This window comes from Podarcis tiliguerta, assembly GCF_965153285.1.
Source record: "Podarcis tiliguerta genome assembly, chromosome: 17".
NCBI classification, from domain to species: Eukaryota; Metazoa; Chordata; class Lepidosauria; order Squamata; family Lacertidae; genus Podarcis; species Podarcis tiliguerta.
The window spans coordinates 40,011,868-40,028,087 of record NC_139550.1 but is presented as its reverse complement, the minus strand read 5'-3'; the positions used below and the strand labels follow the sequence as shown (position 1 = coordinate 40,028,087).

Genomic DNA, 16,220 nt, shown 5'->3' with positions numbered 1-16,220 from the left:
CATCCTGCACCCAGCAGCCTCAGAGCAGCCACAGCATCTTCTCACCCTTGCCTGGTGCACGTGGAAGTTGGCACTTGGCAGCAGGACAGAGCTCTTGGCCTCGCATCTCTCACGCCACTGCTTTGCGGCTGCCCATCCCGTTAGCCCTTAACCCCTTCCTTCCCTTTGCTCTGCCTTCAGTGCCCCTGACGCATATAATAGCTATGTACTTTTAAAGCACATTTCCCCCCAAAGAATGCTGGGAACTGTAGCTTATTCTTCACAAACGGCAGTTCCCAAGATTCCCTGGGGTGTAGGGTGTGCTCTAAATGCATGGCACATATGCAGCTGGTGAGCAAGGGACAGTTAGCAGCTCTGGCGATTGTTGCTTTCGTTTTAGCCCATACCCTGCCTGCCATTTTGCCACAAGTGAGCAGGAAGAAGAGGAGCCCGGCTTCTCCAAAATGGCCTCCTAGGCTGCGAAGGATCCATGAACTGGCTGCTGGGAGAGACAAGCTGAAGGCCAGAGGGTAGTCCCTTCAGGACAGCACAGGCGGCAAATGTCCAGCCAGCCTATTTGGCATCTTCAATGCACCACAACCATTCAAACTTGCCCGGGTGCCTCTGGACTTGGTTTGGTCATTGCATTTACTTCATGCGAGATCACATTCACCCGGTGCTATACCAGCTGCACTGGCTTCCAGTGGGGTACAGGATCAGGTTTAAGGTGCTGGTTTTAACCTTTAAAGCCCTATACGGCCTAGGACCCTTGTACCTATGGGACCGCCTCTCCTGGTATGTCCCACGGAGGATCTTCTGGTCTTCAAACAAAAACATCTTGGAGGTCCTCGGCCACAGAGAGATTAGGCTGGCCTCAACTAGAGCCAGGGCTTTTTCAGCTGTGGCTCCAACCTGGTGGGACGCTCTGTCACAAGAGACTAGGGCCCTGTGGGACTTGACATCTTTCCGCAGGGCCTGCAAGATGGAGCTGTTCTGCCAGGCCTTTGGTCGGGGTTCAGTCTGACTCCCTCTCCCCTTTCATAAGAACTTGCATGAAAGTGGCCTCCCAATTTTTCTCACAGGCCCATATAAGTTCAGCACAAACAGTTGGGCCTGGTGAGCATTTAAGGTCCCCAACCCTAATCTGCAGGTTGCCATCTGATTGAATTTTATTCTGATCCTGATTTGAGGATGTATTTTAATTGATTGTCTGATTTTATGTTAATGTGTTATTCATTTGATGTTAGCCACTCTCAGCCCAGCTTCGGCTGGGGAGGGCGGGATATAAATAAAATTTGATGATGATGATGATGATGATGATGATGCCTTCCCTCTGAGGAGAGAAGGCAGCCCATGTCCTCACTTCCTCCTCACAACAACCTTGTGAGGTAGGATGGGTTGAGATAGTGATAGCCCAAGGTCACCAAGTGAGTTTCATGGCTGATGAGGATTTGAAGCCTGGTCTCCCAGGTCCCAGTCCACCACTTGAGAATAGGAACGGGGTATCCTCCAAAAGTTCCATCAACCCCACCCAGCATGGCCAAAGGTCAGGAATGATAGGACTTGTAGTCCAGCAATATCAGGTGGGTCACAGGTTCCCTATTCCTCCCCTAAAAGCTATGCTACACTCCAAAAAGTGGCCTCAAACCCAAAGCATGGAGAACTGATATATTATTGTTTATCAGCCATGGCAGCTGAAAGGGCCCTCTAAAGTCTGAGGCAACAGGGCACAGGCTATCACCTTTCTGCCCCGCTTGCTTGCTTCCCCAAGACATGATCTGGCCAGCTACTCGAGAAAGCAAGATGCTGAACGAGGCAGCCTGGGCGACTCATCTAGCAGCAGCAGAGCAGTTTTCACAGCGAAAGTGGGTTTCTTTTTTGCCCTCCCCTGTCCCACAGGAAGGAGTTCTGTGAGATTTGTGTGGCCCGCGAACGCCAGACAGACCGACTGTATATCTGCAAGAAGTTTCTCAAGAAAGACGGGCGCAAGGTGCGAAGGGCAGCCAAGAATGAAATCCTCATCCTGAAGATGTACGTGTCTGAGATGGGGGTTTAGGAGTGGGGGGGGGGGTGCTGGGAGTCATCCACACTTGCCCTCGCTCTGCCACTGATTGTGGGTTTTCCCAGGGAAAGTGGCAGGGTAAGCAGAATGGGTGGGGTAGAAATATTATTCTTACCTCCCCAAAGTCCCTTTGCCAAAGGTCCCTCCATCCTGCAGGCAGCCCAGGTTGGCGTGTCTGTGCCAGTGGACTCCCGGGTGCTCCCTGGCCCTCATCTGTGTATAAAGCTCTGCTGTTCTGGGGAGAAAGAAGCTGTGCTTCTGTAAATCATAACACTCCCCGTAGCTTCTTTTCAGCAAACTGCCAAGTTGACAGGCTGTGGAGCGAGTTCACGGCCACCGAGCCAGAGTTAAGCTCGCAGCTAAATGTTCAGTTATAGCAACGGAAGTGAGGCGTTGGGGCTGGGGAGCTCCAGGATTGTGAGGAAACGAGACAGGGAGACTGGGGGACATGAAAGGAGAATAAAAATATTCACGAAAGCAAATGCATCAGGACAAAAAGGTTGTCATCTGTTGTGGGGGTGGGGGGTTCCACGGGAAGACTCCTCTGGTCTTTAACATCTCTCTTATGATATATGGTTTGAAGGCTGGTCGGTTTAAGAAATATTTTGTAATTAGGGAATTATATACAGTATGTGGGTATATATACGCACTGCTGCATTATGAGGCAGAAATTCCACAGATAAAGCTTTCCCTTCACCGGCTCTGCATGCTGAGAAAATCACCACTTGTTGAAAACTGCACCAGGTGGGGTGATGGTGGAAATATCTCTATCCTACCTAGTAAGGGCCAAGCAAGGAAACTAAAATCCAGAGCAGAGAAGACAGGACATCTTGGTGGAATAACCACAAGGTGTGCCAAATGTGAAATGCCTGGTTCTTATACTGCACGAAAGGTGAGGACCCTCTGGCGTATGGGCCAGTTTTGGCTCACCAAATATCCTTCTCGCTCAGCTGTTCCTGGTAAACAAGGAGGAGAGGAACATACGTTGCTCCAGGATCTGGAAGGTGTTTGTATTAAAGCCCTTCTAAAATTGAGGGGGGCGCTCCCTTTTAAGAGCAAGTTCAGTGCAAACTCCTTTGTGATCCTGGAGCAAGTCTTCTGAAGAGCACAGCTTGGAAAAGGCCTGTGACTTTATGTCGTTGTGATGCCAAGTGGTTGACAGGTGGGTGTCAAATCTGTCCCACAAGCGGCAGGACAAGTAGGGCTACAACCCACTGCGCAGGGGAGGAGGGGTCCGCCTCCTGTGTTACAGCCTAGAAGTGTCCCCACAGCCCCCTCCCTTCCCTGTGGTAAGTGGGTGAATATGAACTTCCCCTGTGTGGTCTGGGGCATTTGTATTATTTGTGTTATTAAATTTATAACAAAGAATTTGTATACTGCCTAATCATAAAAACCTCTAAGCAGCTTATGGAAGATATAAAATGACATTAAAATCATCAGTAACAACTGGGAGTTAAAAATAAGACTTAACAAATTGTAAGTAAAGCCACCAATTACACACACACACACACACACACACACACACCCCAAAATAAAATTACATATTAAAATACATGCCAACTTTACACATCTTGGCAGCCTTGCCAAAAACGCTTTTAGCAGACACCAAGAACAATAAAGTGAAGGTGACTGTCTAATGTCAATTGGCAGGCAGTTCCAGAGGGTAGATGCTGCAGCGCTGAAAGATTGCTGAGAACTGCAAAACAAACATTAAGTGGCATTTATAATCCCAGTGGTTTCTGGCACTGTGATTGTTTCATTAATATTTTTATACCCCCCGCAATGTATCACAAAATTCAAAGTTAATAATAATAATAATAATAATAATAATAGTTTTTTATTATTTATACCCCAGCCATGCGGCTGGGTTTTCCCAGACACTCTGGGCAGCCCCCAACAGATTAAAAACAGAATAAAACGGGGTTTGTGTGGGGTTCCCAAGTTCTTCAGGCTGTGGATGAAACTACATGTGACACAGAGTTCTGTGAGGATGTGTGATTTCCCATACCAACACAGAGTGCGGTTGAAGTGTGAGGAGAGAGGCCCTTGCCACTTTCTATTCATGCCACACCCAGCCTTGAAAATCATGCCTAATCTGCTTTTAACTGCACCAGGGGGCAGGCTCCATGTTGGGGGGACAGAACCTCAGTTAGTTAAGTTTTTTTTTGTTTTGCTTGATGGGGGGGGCAGCTGCCTCCCTGCCCCCTCCCCCGGCTACGCCCATGCTGTTAAACCTAGCTTTTACAGTTAATTTTGCTGCTAACGGCAACAGATTTCATGCCTGCTAAAGACAACCTTAACTTGAGGTGCTAACTGCCAAATCATTTGGAAAATATCCCTGTTTCTGCTTTGTAGTTGCACAGTCCGACCCATGTGAGCACTCACATAACTCTCGCCCTCATTTTGTGCTAGCAGCATTTGCTAGGGGGAAAGGGGGAATATTAATATTTCTCTTTAAGCGAGTCTCCGTTTCTGCAAGGCAGGTAGATGTAAAAGAAAGAAAGAAAGAAAGAAAGAAAGAAAGAAAGAAAGAAAGAAAGAAAGAAAGCCTACGGCAGAGAGAGCCAAAAGGGAAAGGTGGCAGCCCCTCACCTGTTTCCATCCCAAATTGCAAGCAGCCACCCCTCCCCGCATCTCTGTTTGCCACCATCAAAGCTGTGCGCTTGATTCCCTGCTCAACCTGACATCATCAGAGCTGGTTTTAGCCTCTTTAGACGTCTAAAGGCCAGGCATGCATTATTGAGTAGGGCCTTGGGGGCTGGCTGGGATTTCTGCTGACTTGGTTTTTGCACAAATGGTCCCTCAGGTGCAAACAACAAAGCCAAGCTGGCAGGGGACAGGCGGCAAGAATGGTGGAAGGAGTCAGATCAGGAGAGAGAGGAGATGGAGGACTGGGCTGGTACTGAAGCAGTTCGGAGGGGTGGGGAGTGGATACTCGTGGAGGGAGCAGGACAGGAGCTCATGCGTCTCTGCATTTTTCTTCCAGGGTGAGTCACCCCAACATCTTGCAACTGATTGACACCTTTGAGACGAGGAAGGAATTCTACATCATCCAGGAACTGTAAGTTTCACTGGGAGGTGTAGGCGTACTATGACATGTCAGGCACAAATGTGCCCAAGAAGCAGCTGGTTGAGAGGGCAAGGAGCCCTTCCACCTGCCCTGAACGTCATCATCACCCTCATCCCACCTGAAGGGCTTGGGGCAGGTTAGAACAATTAAAGTACAATGTTAAAAGGTAAAGGTACCCCTGCCTGTACGGGCCAGTCGTGTCCGACTCTAGGGTTGTGCGCCCATCTCACTTAAGAGGCCGGGGGCCAGCACTGTCCGGAGACACTTCCGGGTCACGTGGCCAGCGTGACAAAGCTGCTCTGGCGAGCCAGCACCAGCGCAGCACACGGAAACGCTGTTTACCTTCCCGCTCTAAAGTGGTACCTATTTATCTACTTGCACTTAGGGGTGCTTTCGAACTGCTAGGTGGGCAGGAGCTGGGACCGCAAGACGGGAGCTCACCCCGCCGTGGGGATTCGAACCACCAACCATGTGATCGGCAAGTCCTAGGCACTGAGGTTTTACCCACAGCGCCACCCGCGTCCCTTAAAGTACAATGTTAAAAGCAGTTAAAAACAACTTACTATCACAGAAATAATGCCAGTGCCATTTCAATTTGTGTAAAGCTGATTAAACCATGCTAGGTGTTTGTGTGCACTTGACTGGGTGTTGAGAATTGCTTGGCTGGGCTGTGTCTTTGAACTCTGATAATGCCTCTCACCTGCCAAGTGGAGGCTAGACAGGGGCATATTTAAAGCAATCTCACTTTGCAAAAGTAACATTTGCATTAGCTTCTCTGCCCACTTTTGCCTCTGAATGTTTGCACATCTCTGCTACTTTTATATCCCACCTTGACTCCAAGGAACTCAAGGTAGCAAACATGGTCCACCCCTTGTCCATTTTATCCTCACAACAACCCTGTGAAGTAGGTCAGGCTGCCTGCTTCGCTTAAGGTCCCCTAAGTGAGCCTTGTGGCTGAGTGGGGATTTGAACTCTGATGTCCCGGGGTCCTAGTCTTTGGAAGAGCAACGTAGGAATCACTTGGGCTGTCACTTTTCTGCAATCCATTCTGTTGTCTGGCTACTCCGAATCCAGCAGTGCCCAGCGGGGAATGGGGTGTGCTGCCCTCTTTCCGTTGATTCCACAACTCATGCTGAATTCTGTGTGTCGCCTGCAGGGCCACTGGTGGGGATGTTTTTGACTGGATCCTGGACCAGGGCTACTACACGGAAAAGGATGCCAGCAATGTTGTCCGGCAGGTGCTGGAGGCATTGGCCTATTTACATAACCTGCACATTGTTCATCGCAATCTCAAGGTAAGGAAAGATTCCTGGATCCCAGGCCTGACATGCTCAGAGTGACCTCCCTCCCTCTGATGGGCCTTTCACTCTTCCAACAAGAAGAAAGGGCCCAGAGGGACCCGGAATACATTTGTACTGCACTGTACCGTTTTAGGGCTGGGGAGAGATGATGGCTAACTTTGTTCACCTGTGTCTCTGCTGCCTCCAGCTGGAGAATCTCATGTACTACAACCAGAACAATCGCTCCAAGGTGGTACTGCGGGATTTTTACCTCTCACGCTTCGAGAACGGGGCCATCACAGAACCATGCGGGACCCCTGAATATTTGGGTATGGATATGTCTTTCCCTTTCCCAGAGCTGGATTAAAAACTAAGAGGCATGATTTCTCCTCCCCTGTACAGCTCTAACTGGCCTTCATGGCACACTGACAGAAACTAGGAGCTTTGTAGGCTGCCCAACACTTCTTTCCTCACAGGCAAAAATTCAACAGATAGAGCCATCCTTCTGGCACAGAGACACAGTGACAAAGAAGACATTGCCTTTTGCATTTCTGCCTTCCATACGGCTGCTAACAGCACACCACCTTGGCCGGGGGGGGGGGGGGCTGGGAAGGTGAAAAGCAGCACCTGGACACCTGCCTCCTAACACCACTAGTTTTGTCTTAACCAGCTCTTAAATGCTTCCCCCCTCTGACCCATATGTGTTTCTCCCCACAGCTCCTGAAGTGGTTGCTCGGCAGCGCTATGGACGTCCTGTTGACTGCTGGGCTGTTGGAGTTATCATGTTTATTCTGTGAGTTCCACCAGTGTGTGTGTGTGTGTGTGTGTGTGTGTGTGTGTGTGTGTGTAAAAGGTGGGCAGAAAGGAACCTAGGAAAGGCCAAAGTGGCAGTCTCACAACAAGCTTGACAGACATGGTTCGCCAGACATCTGACCCACAGGTACGGCCTCTGAGATTGGCAGACACGAAGCACAGGGCCTTCAGGGCAGGTCTTCAGATGTTCCTTGAAGACTCATTTCTTCCCGTCTGCCTTTCTTTGGCCACATTTTTTACTGCTGATTCCTGAGACTAGATGCTTCCATATTCTTATTTATTTTTTTAACCACTCAACTCTACCCCCACTGGATCTCCTTTAGTTATATGCTGCCTTGCGAGGCTATTCCCTGAGAGGTGGAATATATGATTATTTCAATGATGTGTTTGATTCAGAATTGCTTGGGTCCAAGTCTTCTGTTACCTTGTAATGATTTGATTCACCCCTATTACCTGCCCCCCCAAAAAACAGGCTGTCTGGGAACCCCCCGTTCTACGATGATACAGATGATGAGAACAGCAACAGCCACAACCGCCGAATATTCCGCAAAATTCTGGCTGGGGACTACGACTTTGACTCCCCCTATTGGGATGACATCTCTCTTGCCGGTAAGAGAGGGAGGCCTGGCCAGGACTCTGGGACCTGACTCGATTCTGACCAGACTCCTCTAGCCTAGTCTAGACATGCAAATGAATGAGACAGTAGAATCCCAAGACGGAAAGTGGGCGATTTCAGGCTTCAAGTGGGAAGGACATTGGTTGTTAATATAAAACTCTGCCTGTTTGTTCAAATGAATGAATGAAGAAAGCACACATGGGGAGAGCATCCTTTAGCACAATCTTCTGTGTGGGTTGATTTGGTTAAAAGGAAAACAGATATGCTATAATAAAAGGATAATTCCCTGGATGCCAAGATCCGGGTTTGGGGCAAGTACAGTCATACCTCGGAAGTTGAACAGAATCCGTTCGACTTCTGAAATGTTCAACTTCCAAAGTGCGGCTTCTGATTATCTGCAGCAAGCTCCTGCAGTCAATTGGAAGTTGCGGAAGCTCCATCGGATTTTTGGCTTCCGAAAGAACATTCAAAAACTGGAACCCTCCCAGTTTTCGATTGTTCAGAAGCCGAAACGTTCGACTCCCAAGGCGTTTGGGAGCCGAGGTACGACTGTACTCTTTGGCAAGAGAGCCTCAGCGGATTTTCAATCACAAAATGTGCAGGACTAATATAAGCCTGGCAGGACAGCTTACTCTATGGTTTTAACCCCTTCATGCATTAATTAGAGTTTAGCATGTTGGTTATATGAGGCTGGGTATCTCACACACTTCTCAATGTGGCGGTCTTCTTTCCACCCCCCAAAACTACATAAGGAATTCAAAATGTATGCTCCTCTTGTTACTTGAAATGGTAAAGTCCATTCTACCACGGAACATGTATTCCAACCTTGCTCTGGGTCATGGGGGGACGGGGGACAGAGACGACGATTGTTCACTTTCTTTAATGTTTCCCACCAACCACCCTTTTCCTTTCTCCCATGCAGCCAAAAAGTTGGTGTCACAGCTTATGGAAGTTGACCAGGACCAACGAATCACTGCCCAGGAGGCACTGGGACATATCTGGTGAGAATTCACCATTCATGAGGCCCTCAACATACATGTGCATGGGGGGAAATTGGTTGCTTATTACATATTGCAGCATTTATTAGATGACTATGAATGAAACTAAATTCTATCAATACTAGCAGGACGTGTGTGGAAAACATGCCTATAATCTGCCCCATTTCTTCCCCATCCGTGTTTTCCTCCTGCCTTTCATTAACAAACTGGAGTGACTGGCTTAGTACTATGTGTGAACCAGCATCCATAAGCTGTTTCTGCTGAACAAACTATGAACCACAGGGCCAGTTCTACGATTAGGAAGATTGAGGCAATGGCTTCAGGCAGCAGATTCTGAGGAGCAATGGGAACAGCCCTGCAGCTCTCCCCCCTGAGCCCCCTGGACATACCCTTCTTTTGTGAACTGAGTGTGCCAGGAGGCCTACCCTGCACCCTCATAACTACCCTTCTTCCTGCAGGTATGGCAGGGCATATTATCCCAATACTAGCATTGAAGTAAGACTAGCTGACCTCTGAACATGGAATAGGAGAAGGGTCCTACTTTGTCCAATTGAGGCAGCCAAATGACTTGGGCTTGCCCTGGCAAGCAGGAAGCCAAGAAAAATCAGAGAGAGCAGTGTGGTGTAGTGGTTAAGAACGGTAGACTCATAATCTGGTGAACTGGATTCGCTTCCCTGCTCCTCCACATGCAGCTGCTGGGTGACCTTGGGCCAGTCACACTTCTCTGAAGTCTCTCAGCCCCACTCCCCTCACAAGAGTGTTTGTTGTGGGGGAGGAAGGGAAAGGAGAATGTTAGCCGCTTTGAGACTCCTTCGGGTAGCGATAAAGCGGGATATCAAATCCAAACTCTTCTCTTCTTCTTCTTCTTCCACTCCTGGTGGTGTTTTTGAGAGAGAAACAAACTGCAAGTGTTGGTTTGCACACGGTGGTGAACTAGCCACTCTCTGTGTGTTCCTGTTCTAGGAAGAGAAGACCAAAGTGGGACTAACAAATGTTACTAATAACAAATAATAATAATAATAATAATAATAATAATAATAATGCCATAGTCAAACAACACTGTCTTAGTACTGCAGTCCAAGACACACATACCTTGGAGTAAGCCCCACTGAAATGAACAGGACTTACTTCTGAGTAGGCATGCCTGGGATTATTCCGCACGTGAGGCATTCCCATGTTTGGGAATGCTTCTTCTATTTATTTATTTTTAATAATTTTTATTGAATGATTTATATCACAAAAATCACAACCATACCACCACAAAATACAACCGAGAAATAAAAATTACATACAACAATATTTTGTTTGTTATTTATTTATTTTGGTTTTACTATTCAGTAGTTCTCTTTCAAATCTTGAAGGCTCCTTTTGAAAACTTATCTGCTTGTCCTGTCTGAACACTTCATTCACCTGGAAGTATTCTAGCCAACTAGAAAAGTGATCTTTTATTTTCTCATAACTTATCAATAATAGTTGACCCTCTTCCTCCCTGAATATTGTGTTATACGTTATCCAGTTCTCTTTGATGTTATTAATTTTTTTTAACAGTGATTGCTTCTAGTGGAGAGTTCCATCTTGGGGTTTTCTGTTCCAAATATCTTTTGTATTTTTCCCATACCATATATATAGCATTTCGTATTGTATGGTTTGAGAAACTCCTATGCGCCTTTATCTTCCTGTAATTAAGATAGCCATGCCACCCAAAGCAGTTATCATGGCCTTCTAGATCTAAAATATCCCAATTTTTTAATGTACACCAATCTTTCAACCAGAAAAGACATGAGGCTTCGTAATATAGCTTCAAGTCCGTTAACCCGTAGCCACCTCTTTCTATAGTATCTATTAATATCTTATGCTTAACTCTTGGTCTTTTACCCTTCCACAAAAATTTAGAAATTTCTTTTTGCCACTTGTCGATACTGCTGGTCTTTCGTATAATTGGAATCATTTGGAATAGAAAGAGTAGCTTTGGTAAAACTATCATTTTAATTACCGAAATACGGCCCAAGAATGATAAATTTAACCTAGTCCATGTTTCCAACTGTCTTTTGACATCTTTCCAACAATTGGTATAATTATCTCCATATAAATTAATATTCTTTGGTGTTATCCATAATCCTAAATACTTGATTTTGGGGTAGATTTTAATTTGTATTATTTTTTCTAATTCTGCTTTTTCATCTGGCGACAGATTTTTAACTAATAGTTTTGTCTTATTTAGATTCAGTTTAAACCCCGCAACTTTACCGTAGCCATGTATTATTTCCAACGCCTTTGTTAAAACTCTGTTTTGGTTGCTCCATAGTTATAATTAAATTGTCAGCAAATGCCCTCATTCTGTAACTTCTATTTCCCCGCATAATCCCTTTTATTTCTTTTTCCTCCCTAATTCGTTTACATAAAACTTCCAATGTTAATATGAAGATTAAGGGGGATAGTGGGCAGCCTTGTCTGACCCCTTTACTGATTTCACACTCCTGTGATATATTTCCATTTATTATTTTAGCTTTTTGTTTTGAATATATTGCTTCAATCCCTTTTATATACTGTATACCAAAATCCATATGATATAATAGACCTTTCATAAATTTCCAGGAGACCCTGTCAAAAGCTTTTTCAGCATCTACAGCCATTAAGACTGCCTTCTTTTCTATTCTTAAATCTAAATACTCTAATAAGTTTATGATGTTTCTAGTGTTGCTATGAATGTGTCTCCTGGGCAAAAAGCCAGCTTGGTCATTGTGTATAATCATCTGGAAGACTTTTTTGGATCTTTCAGCTAGAATATTTGCATGTAATTTATAATCGTTATTTAGAAGTGCGATAGGCCTATAGTTGTTAATAAGTAGATGGTCCGTTCCCTGTTTTGGAATTCATGCAATAAGGCTGTCTTTCCAAGAGTCCAGCATGATTCCGTCTTTTAAGATGTTGTTCATGATATTTCTTAATGGGTCAGACAGGATGTCCTCATTTTTTTTGTAATATATTGTTTCTTCTAAGAGAGCAACCCACTGTGTTGTATCATTCAAGCTCAGCCTGACATGCCCATTGTACAGCTTGGACAAGTGTCCACTATTTCGAGACCTATCAGGGTGTACTTATGCTCCTTGTCACTGCAGTTATATTCTGATATAACTGCAGTTATATTCTGATATAACTGCAGTTATATCTCAAAGAACATACCCAAGTACAGACCACTTTCTGGAGGTGACAGACTTGTGCAATGGGTATGAATCTGGTTTCCTGCCTAGGACTTTCAATCAGTCCATCTAGAGGGAATATTTCATCCCACATCCAGCCTCTCTCTGGGGCTCCATAAGGTATGTTCAGGTGCACAGATCCTTGGGAGAGGTTTTTTTTTCTGACCTGCTAACATTTGAATTTGGCAAGACCTTGGGAGGGAGAGGGCCTCCTCAATGGCTGCTCCTAGGTACTACTAGCAAATACATTTTCATTTAGATAGGCCTTTGGCCCATAAGCTGTATGTAGTCATTGGTGTTCACTGACTGTTTTTTTACTACAGTATTCCATTTGGTAGAGAGGCAGGATACTAACTAAATATGCCTCCCACAACCGTGCCAACTTGCAGGTGCCCCAGAGCCTTTTCCTTATTTCTGGTTCTTGTCTAAGAACACTAGGAAAACCAGGTGGTAAAAACACTGAATTGTCCTTGTATTATTGAAAGCCTACACTCTCTCACCTGCAATTCTACCTTCTTTACCTCTCAGGATATCTGGAAACATTGCCTCTGAAAAGAACCTCAAGGAAGGGGTCTGCGCCCAGATTGAAAAGAACTTTGCCAAGGCCAAATGGAGGGTAAGTGAGTCACATGTCACATGGTGGCGCTGTGGGGAAGGAAGGGGAGTAGAGAGCAGCGGTCAGCCACTGAGAGGCTATTGAAATCCGGCAATTTTGATCAGAGTCCCCTGGCTCCAAATGCAGCTCCCTCACCAGAGGCAGAGTTGAAGGAAGAAGGGCATGGGATCGGTCAAAAATATGTATCTTATTAAAAAACAGCTCATACCTTTCTCCTGAAATATTACAGCACTTGTGGAAATCAACAAGACTAGTGTCCCATGTGAAGAATGTGTCCTGACCACATTGCATGTGGTCCAGTCAGTCTTAGCTGGAATCCAACTGGGCAGCAACAGTTTTGCTGTGACCCACTTGGTGCTGCCTCATGACCCACAGGCTGAAGACCTCTGATCTAGGCAGTAGTAAGAATTATGATGTCGTAGGAAGCAGATACATTGCAGGGGAGTCTAGGGAACCAGGAAGTGTTCTGGGGCACAGACTAAGTTGACATGAAGTGCTGGCCAGGCCTATGGGACCAACCTTTCCATTGTGGCTCTAGCCTCAAGCTCAGGGTGAAAGGAGGAGGATGAGCTAGCTGAGTCTGAGGCTCTTCAGTCTTTCCCTATGCATCAGCAACCCAATTCGATGTGACGTGATGTGTCTTTCAAAGCCAATGGTTCCAGGAAATCTGTAGACAGCTTCCCTGGAACCATTGCAAGCAGGTCAGAGATGGCGCTTTGCTCTGTCCTGCTTACCAGTTTTGGCAGCCTAGGCTATGAATGTCTCTGCCTGTCGTATCCCTTGTCACCAGGAGACTCAGGAAAAATTGGGGGGCTGGGGGCCATTATTTGACATTGCCCTTCTTTTTGCAGAAAGCCATTCGTGTTACTACATTCATGCAACGTCTCCGGGCTCCCGATGTCAGTGGCCGTCTGCCCGTGACTCCGCGTTCCTCCATGAGCGTTGCTCATGAGGTCACCATTGAGGCACCCAGGCTGGCTGAACGTTTGGAGACTCCATGCACATCGCAGGAGCAGCAGAGCAAGATAGAGGAAGTCACGGAGACAGAGGAATAATGGCCCCTGCTTCCCCGATCCCATATTCTGATGCCTTCCCTGCTCTTGGAAGGGGTGGGTGGGGTCTGTGGGACAGTAGTTAGGGTAGTTATGGGGCAAGGAACTAGGGAGACCCTTAGCAGTGTTATTCCCTCCCCCCACCCCTGCCATTGGTCAGAAGCAAGAGCTATTTGGTTTGGACAGACAGGCAACCAAAAGGAGAGATGGACCCGACCCCACAGAGATGAGTATGGGAAGGGAGGACTGAGCATAAGAAATATGGTAGGACAGGGTGGTGGTCAGCTACCCCACCCCAGCTCCCTGGAAAATGCACCTGTCTGAGCAGAAGGGGGGGAGACTTCTTCCTAGGCCTTCCCCAGTAGTGGGTGCCAGCTGTGCCCCTTGCCATATTGCATCCACCACCCCAACGCAAATGCGGAATGCCTTGCAGAGTGACTGTCTCTCCCAGGCCTCATGGATCCACATCCCACACATCTGCATCCTTGCCTTTGCGATGTCACAATGGCTTCAGAGGAGTTCCCTTCCTCCACAAAGAAGCTGGAAGTATGAGCCAAGAAGGGGAAACCTTGTCCTCCTATTTGTGGGGGCCTTGGGATATGCCAAGCATTTGCAAACATCAGCCAATAATGAAATGGGAAGCAGTTTCAGGCTAGTGAAGCAAGTGTTGGAGAAGAATCCATTCCATGGAGAAAAGATCCATTTCCCAGCCTTTCCCTGTTCTATTTGCCCAGTCCTGCATTTCACTTTGAGCAGGGGCAGCAACAGCAGCCAGGTGGGAAACTTGTTACAGATGACTGCCCTCCTGGTTTGGATCCCCAACCTCAACCGGACTGTGCAAGGAGGGGCAAGAGAGGTGCATGTCTAAGCCAGCTGCATGTTTTATGAAGATGCTATTTTAATACAGAAACCTCCCAGCTGCCCCTCCCCTGGTGCTGTCTTTCCCCTCTCCTGGGGCAGCTCTGGGAAATAAAAAATAAACAGAGTCTCTGGTTATTGATGATCTCTTTTTGTTGATGGTGAGTGTTATTATTGAGGTAATTGGTACTGGAATCCTTAAACAAGGTGGGGGAGAAGGGCCTATTTTGAATTCTGACCCCCCCCCCCCCATCTGTATATAGTAAATACAGTTCCCTGCTTTCTGTTGGCTTGATTATGTAATCTGTAGTCCTGCGATAATGCTGCCATCTTATCTCTTTAAACAGCAGAGGAGTCTTCTGGGGCTGAAGCAAGCCAAATGTGAGAAAAGCAAGCACAGAGGGAGGCTTCCTTATACAGTGGTGCCCCGCAAGACGAATGCCTCGCAAGACGGAAAACCCGCTAGACGAAAGGGTTTTCCGTTTTGGAGGTGCTTCGCAAAACGAATTTGCTATGGGCTTGCTTCGCAAGATGAAAATGTCTTGCGATTCCTGGGGTTTTTTCCCCGCTCCCCACCCCCTTTTTCTAAGGCACTAAGCTGCTAATAGCCTTTTAGCAGCTAATCCGCTAATCCCTTAAGCCTTTAATAGCTGCTAATAGCCGCTAAACCGCTAATAGCGCTAATCCGCTAATGGGCTTGCTTTGCAAGACGAAAAAACCGCTAGACGAAGAGACTCACGGAACGGATTCTTCTCGTCTTGCGAGGCACCACTGTACTAAAACGGCCTGTTCGTCCGTCTTCATAGAATCATAGAATCATAGAGTTGGAAGAGACCACAAGGGCCATCGAGTCCAACCCCCTGCCAAGCAGGAACCACCATCAGAGCACTCCTGACATATGGTTGTCAAGCCTCTGCTTAAAGACCTCCAAAGAAGGAGACTCCACCACACTCCTTGGCAGCAAATTCCACTGTCGAACAGCTCTTACTGTCAGGAAGTTCTTCCTAATGTTTAGGTGGAATCTTCTTTTTTGTAGTTTGGATCCATTGTTCCGTGTCCGTCTTAGCTCAGTATTTCTAGTGACTGGGAATGGCTTTCCCAAGGCTTCAGGCAGAGAGTCTTAAGTACCTCCCTAGATCAAACCAAAGGAATAATCTAGAATGACATTGGCCTTTCTGTTCATAGATTCTTAAAAAATTAAAAATGTGATGTTTTTGAGCTCAGGCCAGCCTAGGCACATGCTGTCCTGGAAGCAAGTGTGCAATTCCCCCACTTCAAATATATGGTAATGGGGTCTCAACTGGTGGTGACTGACAAGGAATGGAGTTGTAGTGGATGGGCTGGTGATGCTGCTGAGCAGCATGTGGCAGCTTGAAAAGCCAAATTCCATGTTAGGAGTCATTAAGAAAGGAACAGAAAATAAAACTGCCAATATCATAATGCAGTTATACATATCTGTGCTGCTTGCACACTTGTGCACACTTGGTATAACGTGTAGAGTTCTGGTCACCTGACCTCAAAAAGGATATTGTAGAGCTGGAAAAGGTCCAGATGAAATTCTCAAGAGCAACTCTCCCACGCAGACAGGGTTCAGAAAAAGAAGAAGCAAGGGTTGGGCCACAACAGAGGTGGAGAATATGTGTGAAGATGCTTGGTGTGGAGAAAGCAGATAGTGA

At 46.6% G+C, this 16,220-nt stretch overlaps 1 protein-coding gene across 3 annotated transcripts in view; it reads left to right on the top strand.

Annotated features, from left to right (window-relative positions):
* Positions 1-14,682, top strand: part of LOC310668126 (caM kinase-like vesicle-associated protein) — a 44,881-nt gene extending 30,199 nt beyond the window's left edge. For 2 of the 3 annotated variants that reach the window (XM_083421100.1, XM_083421101.1), the window contains exons 3-11: positions 1,879-2,010; positions 5,028-5,102; positions 6,268-6,406; positions 6,600-6,720; positions 7,109-7,184; positions 7,677-7,813; positions 8,743-8,821; positions 12,547-12,634; positions 13,486-14,682. In XM_083421100.1, the coding sequence (XP_083277226.1) occupies positions 1,879-2,010; positions 5,028-5,102; positions 6,268-6,406; positions 6,600-6,720; positions 7,109-7,184; positions 7,677-7,813; positions 8,743-8,821; positions 12,547-12,634; positions 13,486-13,689 (1,051 nt within the window). In that variant the 3' untranslated portion in view covers positions 13,690-14,682. Of the gene's footprint in view, positions 1-268; positions 707-1,878; positions 2,011-5,027; positions 5,103-6,267; positions 6,407-6,599; positions 6,721-7,108; positions 7,185-7,676; positions 7,814-8,742; positions 8,822-12,546; positions 12,635-13,485 lie in introns of those variants that run through there. The other variant, XM_083421099.1, reaches the window with a different exon arrangement.
* Positions 14,683-16,220: the final 1,538 nt, after the last annotated feature.